This window comes from Lagopus muta, chromosome 2 (genome assembly GCF_023343835.1).
Source record: "Lagopus muta isolate bLagMut1 chromosome 2, bLagMut1 primary, whole genome shotgun sequence".
NCBI lineage: Eukaryota > Metazoa > Chordata > Aves > Galliformes > Phasianidae > Lagopus > Lagopus muta.
The window spans coordinates 52,048,211-52,070,550 of NC_064434.1; the positions used below are offsets into that span (position 1 = coordinate 52,048,211).

General features: G+C 40.8%; 1 protein-coding gene across 1 annotated transcript in view; it reads right to left on the bottom strand.

Moving 5' to 3' along the window:
* PTPRK (protein tyrosine phosphatase receptor type K) overlaps nucleotides 1-17,777 on the bottom strand; it is a 392,958-nt gene extending 375,181 nt beyond the window's left edge. Inside the window, exon 1 of the mRNA XM_048937155.1 lies at nucleotides 17,573-17,777. Coding sequence (XP_048793112.1) covers nucleotides 17,573-17,681 — 109 coding nt within the window. The 5' untranslated portion in view covers nucleotides 17,682-17,777. The remainder of the gene's footprint in view (nucleotides 1-17,572) is intronic.
* Between the last annotated feature and the right edge of the window lie 4,563 nt (nucleotides 17,778-22,340).

Consider the following 22,340-nt stretch of genomic DNA (forward strand, 5'->3'; position numbering starts at 1 on the left):
GGATGTCTCTACAGACACTGCTGTGCCAGGAAGAGGACTGCTGGAAAGACAGCTTCTCACCACCTGAATAAGCCAAGGATTAAATAGGTGTTACAGCTTTCACCTCAACAAGTGTTACTGAATACAACTGAAAGACACTTTTTTTTTGTGGAACAGTGGAAATCATATGGAAATACTTGTGGATGGATATCCTCTTCCTAGCTTGCTAAAGAACAGAAGCAAGCAGTTTGACTTTGAACTCCAGCTGTCTTCATGCTCGGCTTGCAGAGCAACAAAAGTTTGTGAATGACTGTCCAATTAACAGTTTTTAAAATTTTTTATTTTTAAAATATTTTTTATTTTTAAAATTAGCAATTTTAAGAAAAACAAAGTAAATTGAAATAGAATTTAAGAGGAAGTACTTCTGCCTATCCATTCCCCTTCTGCAGCAAAGATTTCCCAAAATCTCTTTAATAACATGCTAGCAAGAGTTGTATCTCTTTATCTAAAAAAAAAAAAAAAAAATCCTGTTTGACTGTTCAGAGTAAAGGTTACAAAGATTATGAAAAAATCTCTCATCTTGGAGCAAAGACCAACAAGCCATTTTGCCAAGGTGTAGAGTTTTCAACCTGTCAGCCTGTTCCCACACCCATGAAATTGCAGACTACAACTCTACCAGAATCAAGGATGTGTCTGTAAGCCACCTCTAGAGGCCATCTAGGCCAAACACTTTCCCAAAGCAAGGTTTAAGGTTGTCACCATCACATCAGTGATCATGGCTTTGTCTAAAACTTGAAATTCTCCAAGAGATCCCTGGGGAAGCACGTGCTACACTATCACCCTCCACAAGGGATTTTTAATAGCATCAAATCTGAGTCTTGCAAGCTAACATTTGTGGCAGCTGACCCTTCCTGTATTGGTTGCTGCTATCAAACCAGTTCACCTCTGCCTAACTGCCCTTTGAGGTTTTTGTTTTTTTGTGGGTTTTTTTTTTTTTTTTTTTTTAAGGTCAATCATCCCTCATTAATTAATCATCATTAAGACCATCCACCTCTTTATCTTTAGAAAACTAAAACAAGGTAACGCTCCCAAGTGACACCATCCAGGTCCATCACAGCAGCCCTCCTCTCATCACCTTCTCAACATCCTCCAGTTTCTTCACGTCCTTCCTGACCAGAGAGGAGGGGAAAGCCTCAATACCCACTAAAATAGTTCACACAGCTCACCAGCACTGAGCAGAGGGGCCAACAGCTTCCTCCTGTGTGCTGGCTACACCCCTCCCAATGCACTGCAGTCATCCACTTCATTCAGAAAAAAAACAAAAAAAAACAAAAAAAAACACCTGGCCTATATTCAGTCTGGTACCTATCTCAGATAACACCTTTTGGCAGGGCTGCCAGTCAACAACTATTCAGCCTGTATCTGGCACAAGTTGTTCCTCCTACTAAGAGGAAGAGTTATCACAGCTCCCTTGGTGAATCCTGACATTCCAATAATGGTCAATCCCTGTCAGAAACAGGAGCACAGGTCATCCTCCATTACAAAACTGGCATTGAGAATGAAAGGGTGGGGGTCTCCCTGTTTTCATGTATCCCTGAAGTGCAACTAAGTGTCTCACCTACAACTGTTCTTTAAGATCACTAATACCAGCAGCAAAGGATAAATTGACATGCCACCAGGAGAACTTAAAAAGGCAATTAAAAAAAAAAAAATAAAAAGCACCCGTTTTCATTTAATATGTATTTCTAACCAGATTCTCATATATGAACACAATAATAAAATGTTGAATAAAAACTAGCTTGAAGTCAATTTCTGAAGGTGTTCTGCATGCAAAGTCTCAAAGGAACATGTTCTTCCTAATGAATTAGAATGAGTTTTAAGGAAAACTAAAAATAAGCACACATCTCCCTTTAATGATAAAAACTCCTTAGCAATAAGCACAAACTGTATTATACATTTTTCCAGCAGAGAACACAGACTACAGAAAGTTTTCACTTGTCTCCTTCCCAAAAGAGATCCAACTTTTCAAACTTCCTGCTTCCAGAAGCTGTCAAAATGACAAAGGCAGAAAGAACTGTTTCATATGTCAATAATGACATCCATCTTTCGCTGTTTAAGCAGAAACCTGACATGCCTAATACTTACTTTGTAAGAAATAGGATTAAATAGGAGAATGAACATGCCATATTTTGCTTTGCAACATTAACAAAACGTTTGATAGCTCTGGTGCTAAGTTTGGTGTAAGATCTGCTGAAGTGAAATGGTCAAATGACCTCTGAAGAATCTATCTGACAACACAGCATTAGACTCTGAAAGTCAAGGCTATTTACTATGCAAGTGGTATAAGATCACACACTCGGTATGGAGAATGCCTGTTTATCTTCTTTCCAAATCAGATTTTCCTTATTCTGTGTGATATTAATCTCCATGGGGGTGGACACCTCCGTGAAGGTGCAATGGTTCATCTCCCAGTTCTGGTCAATTCTTGTTTTAATCTCATTTCCAGATCAGAGTCTTCATGCATAGTGAGAGATTAATCTCTATAGGGGCAGACATCTCAGCTGGCCCTGGCATACAGTTCCCCCTCTTCCGGTCAATTCTTATTTTCATTCTAATTTCCTGCAATTTATATTCCTCTTTCAAGTTTAATACATATTCTATTTCACTCTTCTTAACAAGTCCCTCTCCCTCCTCCACTTCTTTGCAGAGATTTTCACAGGAAAACTACTGATTTTGTCACTTTCAGCAATCATTTCCCTCAAAATCCTTGCAGTACAGATTGTGTTGAAGGCAGTAACACCTATTTGCAGACATACTGCTAATGCTTGCCTTATTAGGGATTAGTTTTCTCATCAGGGCTTCATTTTGTTCATTTGCAGTTCTCCTCATACAAATTTTCATTCACCTGTTTCAGGACAGGATAGCCACGCAGTCGGGTAACAGATCATAAGTTAGAAGACATGAAATGAAAATATAATGCCTCGTTGTGCACTTTCTCATAAACAGTGAAGTCTCTGGGCATTTAGTCCTACCTCTGCAAAACAAGGGCTGCAGTACAAGCATACCTCACGTAGCCAGCGTGAGGCTGAAATATTTCAAGCCTCTCAAGCTCTAGTCTCATAAGTGACAGCAGAATCGCAAGGAAGAAAAACAGAACCAGAGATCTGAAGGCTGTGTTATGTCTGGCCTCAAACATTTTAAGACCTTATCTCTTCATTCTTCCAACTGAATACAGAGCACTGCACAAGTAGAGTATTTAATTTCACTATCTAAATGAGCTTCCAATTTTCCCTGCAAGGTTTGCTCCTCAACCTTGAACACATCAGCATTTCCATTTTATCCAATTAATACATATGCATCACTAATTCTCCTTTGATCACCACTTGAAAAACCCACCAGCCAAATGGTTAAAATCAAAAACATATATGGATACATGGTTGTAAAGAAGGCAAGAGACATTATTTCAGAAATGCCACTGCTCTTTAAGAGCATGTCCCTCTCCAATACTTTTTTGTCCCACTGATTTTTATATACTCTCTTGCAGGACATCTTCCTAATGTCCTACCTAGTCATCATTAATTAGCAATCCAGACCAAAACAGCAGGAAAAGAATGCCTTCTTTTACTATGCATCAGTTTCTCAAAACAGTTCTTACACACATGAACAAGACCCCAGCATTCAAAAAAGGGCAAGACAAAAGCTCTGCTTCTGAAGTGCACTGATACTTCATGGGGAAGGTCAGTTGGAGTTAATAAACAATATATGATGAGGACTCTAGGAACACATTTTTGCCCCCACAAAACTTCAAGTCAAAGCAGATCTATTCCACCCATAGGGGAAAAAAAAACACAAACCTAATTTGAAATAACTTGCACACATAACAATTCTAAGGTCCTTCTGTCTCCCAGCACTGTCAGCTTCATGACCAGTATCTACTGCACCCAATTACTAGACAGGACAGATCCAGTCCATCTTTCTAAGAAGCATCAGAACTGCCCAGACAAATTCTGTCACAGATAAAACTGCCAAGACCCTTCTATTTTCTTTCCATAGCAGCTTGTAAAGGCTCAAGAGCAAAAAGGCACTGCAAACAAGCATGCAGACAACCCTATCCAAACAACCTTGTTCTGCCTTTGGAAAACATTTTCAAAAATGTTTCTATTCACAAGCAATCAAGTTAAAAGCTTACATTTAAAAAATGAATTTACCCATTTACCTAAGTGTGTGGGTTTTGAGAATCTTACATTCAAAACTTTTAGCAACCTAAGTTGTATTACACTTCACAACTTTTATCCAAGTTTTGATGTCCACTTAAATATAGCGTGCGTTTGCTTTCTTGTACACTGATCTTCTGACTATCTGCTAGGCTACTATCTTTTGTTATACATTAGCCAATTTTCTAACACTGACAAGTCCTCCATTAACAGTATCTTCTTCTCCTATTGCACTTCATCTCCTGGTGTTAAGCCTTTCATTGTATCAGAATCTGTAAACAGTGTCTGAGAACAAACTACTCTCTGTCTTCCATGAACTGATCAATCTTATATAAAAGAAACCATAGTACTCCCAGGAGGCTCAGAGTATTTATATATTTTAACAGCTATAAACACATTCCTCCAACAGTCACTGGTTCCATTTATGAAGCATACATCAATTACTAAACATTTACACAGAAAATACAATCATTTGTAGTTTATCTTATACACTGCTAAAGGCAAATTCTCTTAATTAAACTTTAGACAGAAATTTTGTACAACTGGTTCATTACAACGTTAACATTCTTAATGTTGTTATTAAAAACATTTAAAAAAAAAGAAGTTTTGAACCTCAAAAGTATAAATAAATGGGAAATATCAACTTCCTTGGGCTTAAACATAGCCAAAGTAATCTTTTACATAAAAAGGCCTCACTTTGCTTAAACAGTCCACACAGTTGTTTTTCTTTCTTAATTCTTCACTAGAAACACAAACAAATGCAACTTCAGTCAGATGCTTGATTACTGTATTTGGGACATTGTAAACAAATAGATGAGAAAAGATGGAAAAGAAAGGCATGAATGGTCTGGTGACAAGGACAGTTGTCTCTCATGAAGAAATTCTCAGAAAAGACTCAGAAAGCAAACAGGAGTCAGTTTTACCTGCATACCTCCCTAACAAGCTCTTTTTAATACAGTAAACTGGAGGACGAAGATATCGAAATTTGGGAGTTTCAAAAAGCACCAAGAAAATAAAAGCTGAGCAGAAGAAAGGAAGAACAGGGAAAATTTCCAAGAACATTAGCAAAGGCCCCTGACTTGCAGCTGGGAGCCTGCAAAATGAGGTCTTGGGTAAGAAGGTGTAGTCCTACGTGCAACCACATTGGTTTGTTTTTCTGTTCTGTTTAAGCCAGCAATAAAATCAACACATAGCATGACCAGAAAGGTTTGGAATTTTCTTTTTACAGATAAAACGAGTTATTCCTAAAGAATCAAAAACAAGAAAGCATCACGGACTTGAATTCCTTTGGTTCTCAGTCTACCTTCTACATAACAATGCTGAAGAAACTCCAAAACTTCGACTTTCGCAGCCCTCTCTGCCACCTTTAAAATTGCACTTCCTTCTTCAAACCTTTCACTTTACTACCACAGCTACAAGCTACCAGCTCAGGACTCCTTCCTCAAATGCAAAGTAATCACTGCTATAATTCAGAAGAATACAGAAGAGGATTGGGATCTTCATGGCTTAAGATTTTTTTTATTATTATTTTATTTTTTAAACAGCATTGATCCCAGGAACCTTTATTTTTTCCCCTCCAAATAGAGGAGTAGTTGCTCTTCCTTAGGCTGAAGTCCACTAAAAATAATTATTTTTGTTCCGACATTTTGATGTAGAAAAGTAATGTATTTATACTTCTCCTTAAAGCAAGATTTTAATACATTTCTCCACTTTTGAAAGTGCTATTCAGGCCATGAAATTGTAAGAACTTATTTTTCACTACAGTTTTGTTACAAGCACTGCCCATGCAGTGCCAAGAGAACATCATTCAGAGAAAACTTAAAACGTCCATTATGCATCAACATCAGCACTGCAGTCACACCTCAAAGGCGAATCAAATTTTGACTTCGTTTTGGAAACAACTGAACATTCACCAGTTTCATCCACTTGTTCCTGTAGCCTCTAGGGATTAATACACAAACTAATTAAATTTGAGCATTTTCTTTGGCATTTACTTCATTTCCTAGTTGCCTAACGTTTTCAGACTTAGGCTAACAATACAAATGCTTCAACATCCAAGTGCAGATTTTTTTTAATCACACATTCATTTCCATTAAACAGCCTTTTTTTTTTTTCTAATTCAATTAGCATCACAGAATAAGACTGCATAATAATAATAGTAGATTAATTAAGAATTATTTCACATGCTGGCAAATGAAGAATATGTGTTTTAAGAGATATATGGCCAAAATGCTTTCATGAAACTGGACTAAATACCCATTTTCATTCCCATAACACACATTTTCATTCTGTGTTCAAGAAAGCAGACAGAAGCGTTTATAGTTAGCATCTGGATACCATCACTACACAAAACTATCCAACAGATTATTCCGGTATTTTGAAGGTCTGCAAATGTCATTATTAATCACAAATGCTACTCTTTCAGGTTCACAGCCTCATCATATAGCTCATTAAAAAAAAAAAAAAAAAAAAGGGCCAAAGATTTTCAAATACATGGTTTCTGTCAATTTGAAAGTATTACACAGACTCCTCTCTTCTGGATGCTCATAAAGAACATCTGTGCAGCCTTGCTCAGTGAGAACATTATCTTGCCCTTCCCAAATGCTGATCACTTCACGCAACTCCTTGTTCAACAGTTGACAGAAACGCCAATAAATCAACATAAGAGTTGCACATTTGAAGCACAAACTCAAAGAAATTCAGATAAGTGAGCCAAAGGGAACAACTACATCCCCCCCCAAAAGCTGTTTAGTGCAGCTAAATTCAGCATGTTTAAAACAACCCATAAACTGAGCCTGACAGCTAACTTCTGCTGCACAGGCAGAGGATACGTACAGGGAGACGAGCTCACTCATCCTTGGAAAGGACTGCAGACCTGGAAGCACCTCATGCCATCAACATGACTCAGACAGAGCTGTTAGCCTATCCTGTAGTACTTAACCAAACCAGTACACAGGGATTTCAAAGGAACGTTTCAAGGCAAACAGGGGGAAAAAAGTACTTAGAATAACACACCACCAAAGAATGCAACCTCTTATTACTCATACAAGACATATCAAAGAATGAAAACTATCTTTATAAAAGAAGAAGCAAAAGCTAAACAGCATCTGAACTCAGTAACTGCTGACAGAACTGTTTTTAAAATATTAAGTTAATATTAAAAAAAAAAAAAAAAAAAAAGTAATTTGACAACTCCTCACTGCCAGGTTTCAGCTGACTCACAAGCAGAAAAATCATCTTAATGCTGGATTACATATTACATCCATCCAGTCAGCCTGTGTTTACCAGAGAAATTACGTTCTCTTTCATTACCTAGCTTTGTTTCAACTGATATAGAAATCCAGCATTACATACTGAAGGTTTCACCCTCACCTGGAAATAGGCTGTCCTCATTGTACACTTATATATGCATGCACATTACATATTTATGTCTATGTGGAACAGGGATACTAAAGCTTGAGGCTTGAGATATGTTACTAATGCGCCATTTTATTTGAAAGAGGAGGTACAAAGGAAAAGGAGAGCCAGCCCACAGAGACTTACAAATACAAGAAACTTAATGTAAATAGACCTTTGCACTAAGCAAGGCCACGCACACCAAGTGTTCAAATGCTGAAGTGCTGGCAAGCCTGTGGAATAAGCAGGCAATTTTCAGTACTTTCAAAGTTAGGTTAGGATGGATTGCTAGTAAAAACTGACTGCAAAAAGAATATTTGTGGGCCTTTTTTGAATTGAATAAGGCAAAGACTGAAAAGAGCACTTTATGAGATTTTTGTTATGAAAAGAAGAAAGTCTCTCACTGGGAATTTTCAAGCCTGAAAAACAGAAAGCAAGAATACATTCATGTGAACAGAGAGATACAGAGAAACAGCTAAAAGGTGGAGCACATACAAGCATGCTGAAACGTCTAAGGATATTTATACTCGTTAATTATTTCACAGTAAGGAATTGCATACACTTCACCTCCCTTCAATTATAGCACAAAAACACACAATTCTCCAGCAAAAAGCAAGGAAAGTCAAGGATACTAAAAGGGGGGGGGGAAGAAATAAAAATAGAAATAAAAATAAAAATGGGGGAGAAGAGCAGTGGGAACAGAAGAATCCAATATTTTTTTCAGGAAGGTAAAGAAAAGGTTATGGGATTACTGGTTTAGATTTTTTGTTTGTTTATTATTCTTTAAACCAACATTATCATCTCCTCTGTAAAACATCAAATGAAAAGCAGAGAAGTTAATACACCAGTGTCTCGATCTGTTTACTCATTGTCTACCTAAAACATACACAACATTTGGATTTCAGCATACTTATCTGAGAGAGAATGGAAGAAATCTCTTCCACAAGTATAAAAAGCATGTCTTCAAAGGAATGAGAAGTTGAACAAAACATGAAACTGCCTTCAGTATTTTGGATTAGTAGGTTTTAGCAATTTGTGCACTTTAAGTACTGTGACGGCAGTCAGCACTGATAACTTATCTCTGCTTTATGAAGCCATGAACTCTGCTAAATTTCTTCAGTGTTTTCATGTTCGATAAGCGCCTTCACACACACACACACACACACACACACACACACACAAAAACAGGCAAATGGGTAACACAAGAACCAAGATTGACACATTTTGATCTTAGTCTGGCCTAATACACAACTAGAACCGATACAGATACAGTGAAAAGATAAAGTAGCAAGTTGGAGTATTATTCCAACTAGTATCTACAGGGCAAGTCTCAGTCAGGCCTTTTTCACTGTAGCTAAGATAAAAACAGATTCAGATTTTCAACACAGTCTTCCTTATTGCTTATATCCTTAATTAGCAACAGGTATCCTAAAGCACTCAAGGATAGGACTCACAAACAAGGACATAAAGACATGTTGTATTTGGAAATACAGAAAAGGAAAAAAAAAGAAGCAAGATTTAAAGTCACTTATCCACTCTAAATTTTCATTCTGCACTGTTTAGCATTTACTTAAACTGTATCAACATTTGCTCCTCGTGACACTTTCCTTCTAGTTAATATTCATTGGTGACTTTTACTGGTACAGAGCAAGTGTTTATATGTAAAAGAAAGCATACAACTGCACCTCAGTACAAATATAGTAGCCAGTGTGTAATAATTAGAATGAACAAGCTAGAATTGCATCAAAACTCGGTTTTGAAGCATACAACATCACCTCATAACTCAGCTGAATTAAAAATCTGACATGGTAGTTGAGAAACCGCTTCTTTTGCCACCCAATTAATGTATGTAATCACATCTTTTTTGTAAATGGTAGCAAAAGCAAATGACATTCTGGCAAACCGAAGGGTGCAATCTTTCACACACTGGCTAACAAAAATAACCTCACATTATTCATAGCATGGAATACAGAACTCAATCTCCATGGCACCAACCCTCAAGAAATTAATTTCTCAAGTTCTTTTTTGAAATTTCTTGAATCTCTTGCTGAAGCATATACTTAGTACATTACTGTAATCAAACAATTCCAAATAATTGTCATTTTCTCAGAAGAAATGTCCAACATGTCAATGCAGAAACACACAGTACTTCCTGCCTTAAAACAAGCCTTTACAAGTTAAAGTTACTGTGTGTTGCTAGAGAAATACTATTTTTTCTATTTTCCAGATTATTTGAAAAGAAAATGTTCTTAAGGCTTCGTCCATACCTAAAACTCTTGGTTTATTATTGATCTTATTTTTGTTTTGCATGCCTTCCTAAGGAAGAACACACACAAACATACTAACAAAACCTAGCTACACCAGCAAAAAATCCTAATGTAGTCCTAAGTTTAAGCTTACAGGAAAACAAGTTTACCATTACAGTTTATTCTGCTTGACAGCAGTACAAGGTCACCACATTGTTGGCTAAATGGTTGGCTGCCATTTCAGGGAGGCCCTCCTTCCTTTTGGCAGTAGCCAACACTTATTGCTTCTATATAAAGGAACTCAGATTTTTGTTAACTGGAGACTACTGTATCATTTATGTGTCATGTTACTACCTCATAGCAGTTCTCACTGCTATATTCTCATGGAGTCAAATCACAGAGTGTTTTGGGTTGGAAAAGACCTTAAAAACCATCTAGTTCCAACCACCATCATGCTATGCTCTTACTCCAGAATATACGTATTTCAATCTTAAAGATGTTTCAACAAAAAGAGCAATTCAAATTTCTGGACATCCACACAGTGCTTTAAAGTCACATTCTCCCTGCAGAGACCCAATTCCGCAGCCAATTTATACAATTTATGTATCAACAACAGAAATTACTTTGATCAAAAACTTTGCAAAACTTTTTATTTGTAGATCTTCAGATAAAACACACCACAGCTCTGTTCCATTAGTTCATTGTTTTCATATTAAACTAATATATTAGTCCCAATATTTTTAAACTGTTTAAAATAAGACAGTGCAAGCATTGTCAGTCTAAGATTTGGCTGTGACAGCAATCACAAAAGAGATTTGATTAGATTGAATAAATGATTCCTAAGTGAAATACATGGAAAGATTTGTTAACTCCAACTTTAGTGGAGACGAAACACCAGTACAGAAGGCAAACCTAAATAGTTCTGTTATTTCAACTTCACTAAATGATACTTAGCTCTTATGCCATGACTACCGTATCTGTGAACAAGCAAATGCAGCTCAGTTACAGATAAATATGTAAGATACACAGTCAACCAAAAGAAGCTCCTTAAAGGTGCAAGTATTCTTTAAAATGGATTATTGCAAGATTATTTCCATAACTTTAATGGCTATTGAGCAGCTTAACATTCAGAAGGCCAAAGCAGATTAAAAACAGTTTTTCATGCAACAAGCACAAGCACAGACTACAGATGACTTCAACAAGATATTTTTCACAGCTCTAAACAATGGAGTTTAAAGTCAACAATAGTCAGTGCTCACCAGGAAGAAGCACAAAATAATAGAATTGGTGTACTTCAGCCTGGAGAAGAGAAAGCTCTTCGGAGACCTTATAGCAGTCTTCCAGTTTTAAAGGAAGCCTGCAGGAAAGATGGGGGAGGGACTCTCTGTCAGTAATTCTAATGACAGAAAAAGTGATATCAGCTTTGAACTTAAAGTAGGTTCAGGTTAGACAATAGGAAGAAATACTTCACTCAGAGGATGGTGAGATGCCAGAACCTTGCTCAAAAAAGTTGTAGATGCTCCATCCCTGGAGGGATTCAAGGGAATTAAATGATCTTTAGGGTCCCTTCCATTCCAAACTAGTCTGTGATTCTATGATTTTCTGATTTACAAAATCACGTGCAGCAGGACCCTGCAGCAGTTCTGCAATAAGCTCAGACAAAATACCTTTTTATGTCATCTACCACTCTTCTAACAGTTCCACTCAGCCTGCAGAAATCATGACTATTTTCCCTCTTCCACCGACATGTACATGCATAATGTGAACTTCTGTTTCAAATTAAGCACAGCCCCATGCAGTCAGAGGATTCATGAAAGGATAGGCACTGCCCCATGCTGCCACAGCAGGTCCCTACGAGAGCCCATACACAGAAAGAGAAGAACAGATTACAGAGGGAAAAAGGTGAGACTGCAGAACCAGGCTTAAAACCAGTTCCTGCTGCACACCAAACTGGGCGTCACAACATTTTCTAATTCTAGGTTGGTATCATCTAGGTGTCATCTCCCCTAAGTCCTGAACACATTCCACCCTGTTTATTCAAAGATGCGTGTCAAGGAAAGAGACAGAGGCCCAGCTGCCCTCATTCAGCCTAACTCCTGAAACTTCAGGATGAGTACATGGCAGCCTCTGCTCTTCTGTCTCCTCCTTCCACTTGCTTGGATGAATGAAATGCCACACAGCAGGCACAGCCTAGAATCAATATGAATGAAGGTTCACTTCACACCACCCCTCCTCATTCTCCCATGCGTCAGATTTATGAGGCTGCACAACTGCAAGTAAGCTAAACTCACCAATGGAGAGGTAACTAACCTCACCTTTCCTCCAAGAACTTGCATGTAAAGCTAAATGAACTCACGTGCAGGTGTATTGAGGCCAGATCCAGCGCAAAGACCCAAGAGCTATTAAGGGGATGAAAATTCCCCCCTCTCTGTGGCAGCAGTAACTTAAATTGGCTTAATGGGATTGAGGATAGTAAATGAAGCTCCACATCTGAGTGCACACTTCTGGGAGCAGCACTACAAAGGCGTCTTTCCATGACAATAATAAACGATGACAGCCAACATCCTATTAGCACATGAAAACACGAGCCCTGTCCTGATTCACTTGGTTATCACTGCTAAAGTAATTGTTCCAAAGGCTTCATATTATGCATTCAATGCAATCTATGCTGCAAAAGGAAGAGTAGAGATTTCCCCAAAACAGATGCTAATGTGAGGCAGAGCTGCTGCTTAGTGATGTACTCAAGTCCTGAGAGATGAGATGACCCAAAGGTTTTCCAGCTAAGGAGGTTATAGACAGACACCATAAAGACTCCAGAACAGAAAATACCCAGACAACACCATTCAGCATCTTTGTATTTTAATCAAAATATTGCCAACACGTTCACATAAGAGGATAAACTCTTTTTATCTCATTTGTATTGCAAGCATTTCAAAAAGAGGAGAAAAATCAACAAAGTTAGGTGGGTTAACTCTCCCAGACGCCAACAAGAGAGGTCCTTCAAGAGCCTCGTTTAGAAGTTCTCTTCCTCAAAGAGACTGTCCCCTTTCCCAGAGCACCTGCTGGGTCTGCCATAGCCATCTCATGACCATTATTAAACTATGAGATCTCAGCTATTCAGCAGCAAACTAAATAGTTGCATGAAACTCTCAGCTCACAACCAGTAGTGGTACAAACGTTCAAGAAGGCAAAGCAAATGTCGGGAGTGACTGATACGGCTACGGCCAGAAATCATTAAGCATTAAATAAATCCATTGGGCAGCTGTGCCTCAGATACTGTAAGGAACTTAGTAAAACTAGAAAAGAAACAGAAAGATGATGAAAGGGATGAAAAATTAGGTGGAACAGTACCTTTTTAGCAAAGAGCTACAACTGCACTTTTTACACTAGAAAATGAATAGTTGCGAGAGTGTAGAATGCTACAGAATCCTGAATGGCATGAAAATAAATTGGGAGCAATTATTAACCATCTTTTTCAATGCAAGAGATGGAAAACATTAAACAAAACTACTGTGTTCAAAATAAACAAAGGACTGTAGCTTTTTCCACACAACATGTAATCCACGTATTATAAATGCTCAGTGATACAGATTGAAGATGTTACTAGGCACAATTATGGTTGTGAGAAACCACTTAATGACATTAAATACCAACACATTGTCTCTGTGGACAGACAGCAACCAGACAAAGCCACTCACCTTGCCCATATCACTCTTCAGAGTGCCCACTCTCAGAGACTGGATGCTGAACTCTATAGGTTGCTTCATCTTTTCCCTCACTTCTTTTTAATACCTAATGAAAATATTAAGTACTGCCAAGACAGTGCTTGGTTCAAGATTGACTGTTTACACCAACTAATCAAGCCCTGCCATGATTTTCTCAGAGAAAATAGACTAAGCAGAACTTGTACAGTCTGTGTCTTCTGGGTGCTTTTAAGCCCATTTTCCCATGAAAGTTCCAACTTCAAAAATTAATATACACTTTATACTTGCAATAGAGGTGAGAAAGCAGTCCCTCATGGAAGAGAAGTGAACACGCAAATGACAGTAAAACATTTGGGGAGGAGGGGGTGGAAGTGAGAAAATCATTTTTAATTCCACTCATCATCCATGTAATTTGTCAATACGTTTCAACAGCTTGGTGGAAAAAAAGCCACTGAGAAGTCTCTAACACACACACGCCTCCCTGCACGAGAGTGCCCTGTGTATCATACGCAAATTGTAGCACATCCAAAAATAAAGCATGACTGAAGTGACTTTTGTTGTTCTGGCAGCAAAAGGTTAATTTGAGTTTAACTGCTTAACAAGGATTTTAAAACAATTACAAAGCATTCGTGATTTCTTATTCTACATTATTACAAATACAAAAAAAAAAAAAAAAAAAAAAATAGATGCACTTTCTGTGATTTCGTATGCATGTTTCTGTATGTAAATATACCAAACCACAAAATCCTTATAAAAAAAACAATGTTTTCTGCTTCATAATATCAAATTCTCAACTTAGTTATGTTCTGTCTTTGGGAGAAATAGTCTACAACATCAATGGAAAAAAAGCGTGTATTACTAATTGAGAAACATTTATGCTTGTCTGTTCATTTGTTAGTACTCTGAATGAGGAAATACAAAGAACAACTACTCAAATCAAGTGCTTGAACTTGTAAAACGTACAAATCTCTTTTTTATCCTTAATTATCCCTATGGTCTGAAGCACCACACTTAGATAACTCCAGGTAGGCTGACTCTTTTTTAGAACTTCTATCCTTGGATCTTTTGTTTTATATTAAAAATAAACCCACACACTTTCACAGATACTGTCTGAAGCAATGCAATGCATTGACAAGCAGACAGCATTACAATAAAAATTAAAAAAAAAAAAAACCTGAAAATAGTTTTTCCCCCCCAAAATTGAAAACACTCAAATTGCTAAAAATACTATTAAAAAAAAAATAAGTTCAAAATTCTCAAGTTGTGAAAACAAGCTGAACTTGTTCTTTATCGAACTGTAGGAGTCACAGATGAAAGAAGGTGCTATATAAGGAATAGCCAGACTTCAACAAAGCGCACGCTGCCAAAACATTTTGGCCTAGATTCTGACAGGCACAAACCAAGTTGAGGGGTCAGGAAAGAAACAGTGTAAAGCAACAATATACAGAAAGCAGGAAAATACGACACTGTGGATTACGGTTGGGCTCTGGGGGGGAGCGAGGGGCAGAGGGAAGCTGTCTGCTTTTCCCTTTTGAACCCTAGGAGGAACGACAGCGTTTCAACTGCGTGCAAAGGGGGTGGAGGTAGCACACAAGTGCAATTTTTGAGACAGCAACAAATTACAAGATGCATCTTGTTCCTTCTCCTAACTTGCCGCCGCTCCTCCTCTTGCCTTCTGCTTTGCTTTCATGGAATCTGTTAGGAGGGAGAGCAGCTAACCAACCTCCAGCACACACACGCTCCTGAAGGCCAACTTTGTTCTCTGGCATTTGATCAGACCCTGAATAAATACACCAATTTATACAAGGAATTCTGGATCTGGCTGACGTTCGCCATTCAACAGTGGTGCAAAGCATCATAAAATGGAAATAAAATGACATTGAGAGAAAAATCTGTAAAAGGTCCAGACAGAATTAATATCATTAATTAACATGAAAAATTAACACCGTTTTAAATTTAAAATTGTTGCAATTCAGACAGTAAGAATACTAATACAAAGGAAGCTGAAAATGAGACGAGTTCAGGCTAACACGGAAATCAAGATGCTGTTACATTAAGGTGGGAAAACAGGGAAAGACAGTGGAAGGAAGATGCATCACTCCTGCTAAAAGACAGAGATCACTACAAGGGAAACAGACACTACTCTGCTCCGTGTGTAGGAATCTTTGTAGGCTGCAGTGGGGCCCTCACTGAAACAGAGACACAAACCCTGACCTCTGTGTCCTGCATCCACTGACACTGGGGTGGGTGATGATGTCTAACCAATGGGCAAAAATAACAAAACACAAAACAAAGTGCTTCAGGGACTTGTTTAGAACATAGAACAAAAACGATCTTTGTCGTGATTATTAAATCCAGACCCTTCAAACCAAGAATAATCATAAGTAAGCATTCAGCAGTGCACAGGTCTACACGAGGACACTGAATGTATCTAAACAATGCCAGAGCATCACACCTCACTTCAACTGAACACACTGCAAGCATCGACTCCTGACAAAGCCACTTCTCCAAACCTTCAAGGAAGTCTGACCTAGTCTGGCATTAATAACCCCCTGACAGCACAACACATCAGTATTTTTGATGCTTGCCAGTAGAAACCAGTCTGTAGCTGCTGACAAGCTGCACAAAAACTGTATCTCATGTTTCCTAGATACAATTGTCCAACTCTGTGACAAGCTTCACCTACTCTGGTCAGAGCAACTCCAAGCATTCCTCTCAGCTTACTTAACGCATACCCCAAGGTACAAAGCTGCCTTCTTGTACTCTCAGCTCCAATAAAAGCTATACATGCCACACTCTCTGCGTAAGATACCACAGAGCACATAAGTTATCAGAACTTCCCATTCTTCTTCTGCCACTGAGGAAGCTTGTAGGAAAATCTTTGTGTAAGAACTAAACACTAGTCTCACAAATTACTGTACAGCAATACCATTGTCCGATCCCAGAGTGTTTTGAATGAAGAGATGTTGTATATCTCGACATCTTTCATTTTAGCTGCTCCTAAAACACAGTGGTCCCACAGACAGTGAAGGTCCCTTCCCTGGCTGAAGGTCTCTGTAGGTGCTTACGTAACCATACAGTTCTGATACGCAGACATTAAATTATGGGCACCCAAGGCAGCCACGCAGGAGGAATGTAATCTCTTTGCAGGAGCATTGCTTATCTTATTGCTTTAGTACTGTTCTTAATTGACAGTGACACGTCTCAAACTTCTCAATTAAAAATTAATTGATAGCACCAGGAAAAAAAAAAAAGACAAAAAAAGCCCCTACAAAAACTGCACTTCAAGCCTCAGGAGCGCATCTATTTTTATTAGTGGCAGCTTTCGAGCTCAAGTTTTCAATTCAGTATCCTGCATTAACAGGTTTCTGATACTTGGCCAATTGATGCACCCGGCGCAAGTACTGTGAAAAATAATAACGAAACGCGGAGTTCAGCCAGACTGCCACACTTCGCACCACGAACAAAACCCACGGTCGCACCACAGCTCCATCCGGAGCGAACCGAGGAACCCACCCACCGGCAGTGACCGGGGGCTCGGAGCACAGCACGGTTCGGAGCACGGCCCTCCGTCCCCTACCCGAGCGCCCACCGCCCGCTCCCGGCGGCTTTTCTCCCACAAAGCCCCGTGGCGGATGAGAGAAAAGGGCGAAACGTTGGCGGCTTTAAACAAAACGGACGCCGGCCCCGCGTGCTGCTTTCCCTCCCCCTTCTCGGTCTTTTTTTCTTTTTATAGGAAGGGGGCAGCCGGCGGCAGCGACGCGGGGCGCTGCGAAGCGCCGGGAAAAGTTTCGGCGGGGAAGCAGCGCTCCGCGAGCACCGACGCCACCTGGGAGAGAGGGAAGGAGAGAGGGAGGCGGCGGCGGGAGGCGGAGAGGAAGAAGGGGACTCCGCGAGGCGCCCGCGCCCGCCGCGAAACCCGCAGAACCCGAGAACAGGCGACTAACCGGGCACCCCACAGCCCGGGTCCGGCAGACGCCTGCGGGCGCTGCCCCGTCCCGCCCTACCTGGCCCCGCTCGCTCGCTCACTCACCTGCGGAGAGCTGGGCGCGGGCCGCTCCCGGCAGAGCGGGCGAGCCTCCGGCCAGCAGCAGGGCGAGCGCCGCCAGCAGCGGCAGAGAGGCCGCGGCGCCGGCCCCCATGCCGACTTGCCGAGAAGTTTCCCAAAGAGGCCGGGGCTGCCCCGGCCCGCGGCGGCGGGCGGAGCTCGCCTCGCCCAGCCCTCCCGCCCGGGAAAGCCCCGCGCCCAGGGCCGCCCGCCCGCCGGGGCAGCCGTCTGCGGCGCGACGGGCGCAGCACCGCGGCAGCACCGGCTCCTCTCGTCCTCCGGAGTTACTTTGCTGCCGGGAGAGCGGGGCGGGAGGGAGGAGCCGAGCGCGCGTCCAACCCCCGCTCCCCGGCACTTGGCACAGAGAATGTGGGACTCCGGCCCGCGGCCCCGGCGCGGGCGTAGCGGCGCCCGGCAGCGCCTCCTGCTGCAGGCGTGGGGGCAGCGCCGGCTCGCCTCGGCACGGCACGGCACTGCCAGGCTCGGCTCGGCACTACTAAGCACGGCTCAGCAAGGCGCTGCCAGGATCGGCTCGGCACTGCCTGGCTCTGCTTGTCTCCGAGCAGCTCGGCGCGTCTCAACTCGGCTCCTCTCGGCACGGCGCTTCTGGGCACCGCTCTGCGAGCCCCCCGGGCGGGCACAGCTTCGGGGGAAGGCAGGAGCTGGCGGAGAGGGGGGACCGGGATAGGGGAGGCGGGTCTGGGAGGTCCCAGGCACTGTTTGCAAAGGGAAAGTCCGGCAGAGCAGGTTGTGCTTCGCTCGGTGCTCCTGGTTCTAAAATTGCGTCGTGGATCGGGCTGAGAGCGCTGCGCTCTAGCCGTGCCCCGGGCGGGCTGTGTCTTCGAGACGGGATTTTTTTTTCCCTCCCTTCTCTTTGGCAACACTCGTCAAGCTCGTGGTGCCGGTGAAGTCTCATTGATTGATCGGAATTGAAATTGTAATAAACAGTATTGCCATTTGCACCATTATTTCTGCATGTAATAAAACCTGACCTTTCCTCCAGATCTGCGTGCAGATACAGGACAGCGGGCACGGCGTAGGACCTGGGTAGCCCCAGATCTGGGATGTGCCAGGCAGTGAGGGCTGCATTCCGTGGAAGCAGCACGAGTCTGCATGCTTTTGGACCTTAGGACCCTGAAAAGCATTTGGAATAACATATACAAGGGCCAGTGCTGGGATTTTTTTGGATTTTTGTTTGATTAAGTACAATTGCCTCCAAATTTTTTTCACCATTTTTTTTATTACTTTTTTTTTTTTATTTTTATTTTTTATTTTATTTTGAGGCAGCAGCTTGTAATTGAAGATGCTATATAATGTTCACAACAGAACCCGAAGCCAGTGGAAACGCACGGATTTTATTGCAAACTGGAAATTCAACCCGGGGTCAGCAAAGGTTTGCTGTGATTCAAAATCCTTTCTAGCCAATGTGTGGCAATTGATCGGTTTGCCTCAAAACCCCACAGGCTCTCATGTTTTCACAGAAGAAAAATAATTAAAAAAAGGGGAGAGAGAGGAAGGAAATACCTGTACAGCTGGAAACCTCTGTACTTCATTTGGGTGGAGTGGCCAAAATCCAACCTGCATGCTTACCACAAAATACAAATGACATGCTTCAGTGAACACAGGCTCTTTGTTCAGTCCTAGAGAGGATGGGAGTTGCACGAGGCAGACCTCCCAATGCCCGGCGTTTCAGGAAGGATGGGCCAAATGCTGGCTGCAAGTAATATGGGAAGTTCTGGGCAAAGTGAGGGAAGGTAGACTGAAATAAATATTTAGGAAGAAATTCTTTACTCAGAGAATAGTGAGGCTGTGGGTGCCTCCTCCTGGGAGGTGCCCAAGGTCAGGTTGGATGGGCCCTGTGTAATCTGAGCTTGTGGGTGGCAGCCCTGCCTATGGAGGAGATGGGGATTGGAAGTGGATGGGCTCTAAGATCTCTTTCAGCTCAACTTATTCAGTGATTCTCCAATGACCTGCATCGCAGTTTGCCACATCCAGAGGATGACAAGGGTGGCAGAGGTGGGTGGACATGCAGCACTACTTCTGCTCGATTTCCCTGGCCTGCAGTTCTGTGTCCCGCTGAAGCACATTTGCCTGTTCTTTATCCAGATAACTTCTGTGTCTGCCAGAGGGAGTCTCCTGGGATTTTGGCCTTTTCCATTGCTCACATTCCTATTAAAAAGCAGCAAAGAGGATTTTGATTCCTATTCTTTCCTTGACTGGAGAGTTCAAGCTTGAGAGGTTCAGCTAAGGTACACACTTGACCCCACTTTTCTTCCAGGTACATCTCTGTTGAGATGTTATGCACTGTAGCTCACTCTTTGCATCCCTCTAATGTGCTTTACACCCTGACAAATATTTTAACTTACATATCAAGTTAGAGATTATTTTTATCTTACACAACATGAATGGATTTATTTTTTCCCATCTTTTATGTTTTTAGAGCTCTAAATGTTTCACTGTCGTTTATATTTTCAATTAAGAGCAAAGCATTCTTATTTTATCTCTTGCATGACTTTTAAAAATGATCCAAGCTAACACTGCATGTGCCAAATGCAGCAGCAGAAAAATGATGCAGGCACTCCACAGAAATGCCTTTCTCTTCAGCTCAAAGATTATTTGGAAATTAAGGAAGGTAGAGACTTTATCTTGTCAATTATGATCTCTAATTAAAGTGATCAATAACAAGCAAATTTGTTTCAGCAACTCTGCTAGATGCTTCTACCTTCTCTGCATTCCCTGCTAAAATCTTCTCATTACATTTTTTGGGTCCTGATAAGCTCATCACAACATAATTTTCAACACAGACCATCACTGACTTTGGTTCCTATTGTAGATTGACAAATGTCTACCGTAATGTATTATCTCACAGAAAAACACCATAAATTGTCAATAATCATCATGGAATCATTAAGGTTGGAAAAGGTCACTAACATCGTCCAGTCCAACCATTGACCCATGTCCATCACGCCCACTAACCATGTCCCTCAGTGCCATATCCACACATTTCTTAAACACCTCTACTACTTCCCTGGGCAGCCTGTTCCAATCTAGCATGGTATTTTCCCATGGTATTTTCATGGTATGTAAAGTATGATATACTAAAATACACATTCCTAACCAGCAAAAATATCTCTTTCTTCCTCTTTTTATTCAGGAACTGTCAACTGTTCTCCTGAAGTGTGAGGGGATGCTGAGATATTTAAATAAACTTTTTCTATCCAGATGATCAGATAGCCAATGATGCTCATTCTCCTGCGGCTCCCAACCATCTTTCTAGCCTTCTGCACTTTTGCTTCCTTTGCGAAAGCCTGCCTGCTTATTTGATGAGCCCTAACAAGAACCAAGGCCTCCTGAAAATCTGGCTTTTCAAGGTTGGAGGTCTTTGGGAAAACTGAGTGTTGTATTGACCCAAGATTTCTTGATGTTTATCAGTAATACCAACACTGGAGTCTTTGTTTCATTCCCACTTTTGAAAAAAATTATCTCAGTAAGATGCACTTCAGATTCCAGTTAAATATATTATTTTATTGGCTGGTACTCTGAAGGCTTTTTTAGAGCATACTAATTCCAGCAGCCAATACTCTTGTCATAACAAACCATCACTAGAGAGAAGGAAACAATACTAAGTGTCTTACTGATGCCTTTGAATAGCCTCCTGACACAAAGTTGCTTTTGGGATGTAAAGTAGGGTATGTGGAGGGCCTAATAAGGCTAGGGATTTGCTGCTGTGTATTATGTATGCACAGATGAAAATAATGGCTAATACAGGGAGCACTCCACGTTTACCTGCTTACCTGCAATTCATGGTGGGAATAGGGCATGTAATAGGGATTGTTCTTTGATTCTTGGTAGCCAGAAACTCTCCTGCAGCTCTTGCATACATTCTCCAGCGCCCCATCTCCTGTTTTAGTGACAGGTTCTTGTGATTACATTTCCCATCCCAAGCCTTCTGTTCTCACTTTGACCACCTTTCTCAGCAATGCTCTCCTGGGTTAGAATTTTTCATTCCTTACCCAAAGACTGGATATTATTTTGTTCTGCTTGTCATTTCTGCAGTTTTGATAAAATGGCCTATGAGGTTTTCTTAAAGAGCACATTCCCTATTATTGACCAAATGCTTTCTTACTTTTTCTTTGAGCAGACAAAATAGTTGACAACTGAAATATAGCATGAGAATAGCTCTCAAGAAGGAGTGAGGCATGGTCCTGTTCTGAAATAAATTGTTTCACTGAATTCTATCCCTTCAAAATTACATTGTAAGTGCATTTCTTCTGTCAAGGTGCAGCCCAGAAAACAAACTGGTCTCTCAGTTTGTCAGAACATCAAAGATGCTATTCTGTCAGAGGCTGTGTTGCAGTAGAGTCTTGTTCTGTAAGACAGTAGTGAGTTAATGCAAGGGCCAGTGACAGCTAGTCTTTGGAAAACATAATGGGTGAAGTACAGTGTATCCATCAGTGATTATGAATGCATGAAACTCCTTAAAACTGCTTACTTTCAAATAAGCTCTCACAACATGTTTCCTGTGTATGTGGGTTTAAGCAAATACGTGTTTCCACATTACTTAGAGGACTTTTAGTAGGCTACTTCCCCATACCTTTCATCACAGTTTCATGCTGGTATTCCTCTTCAGAATCATAGGAAAAAATTCATTTTGTGCTGCTGGAGTGTATGCCAACAAGATTACAGAAGCTTCTGAGGACTTGCAGAGGTAAATTACATTTCTCTACTGATTAGTCAATTATTTTTTAGCTTG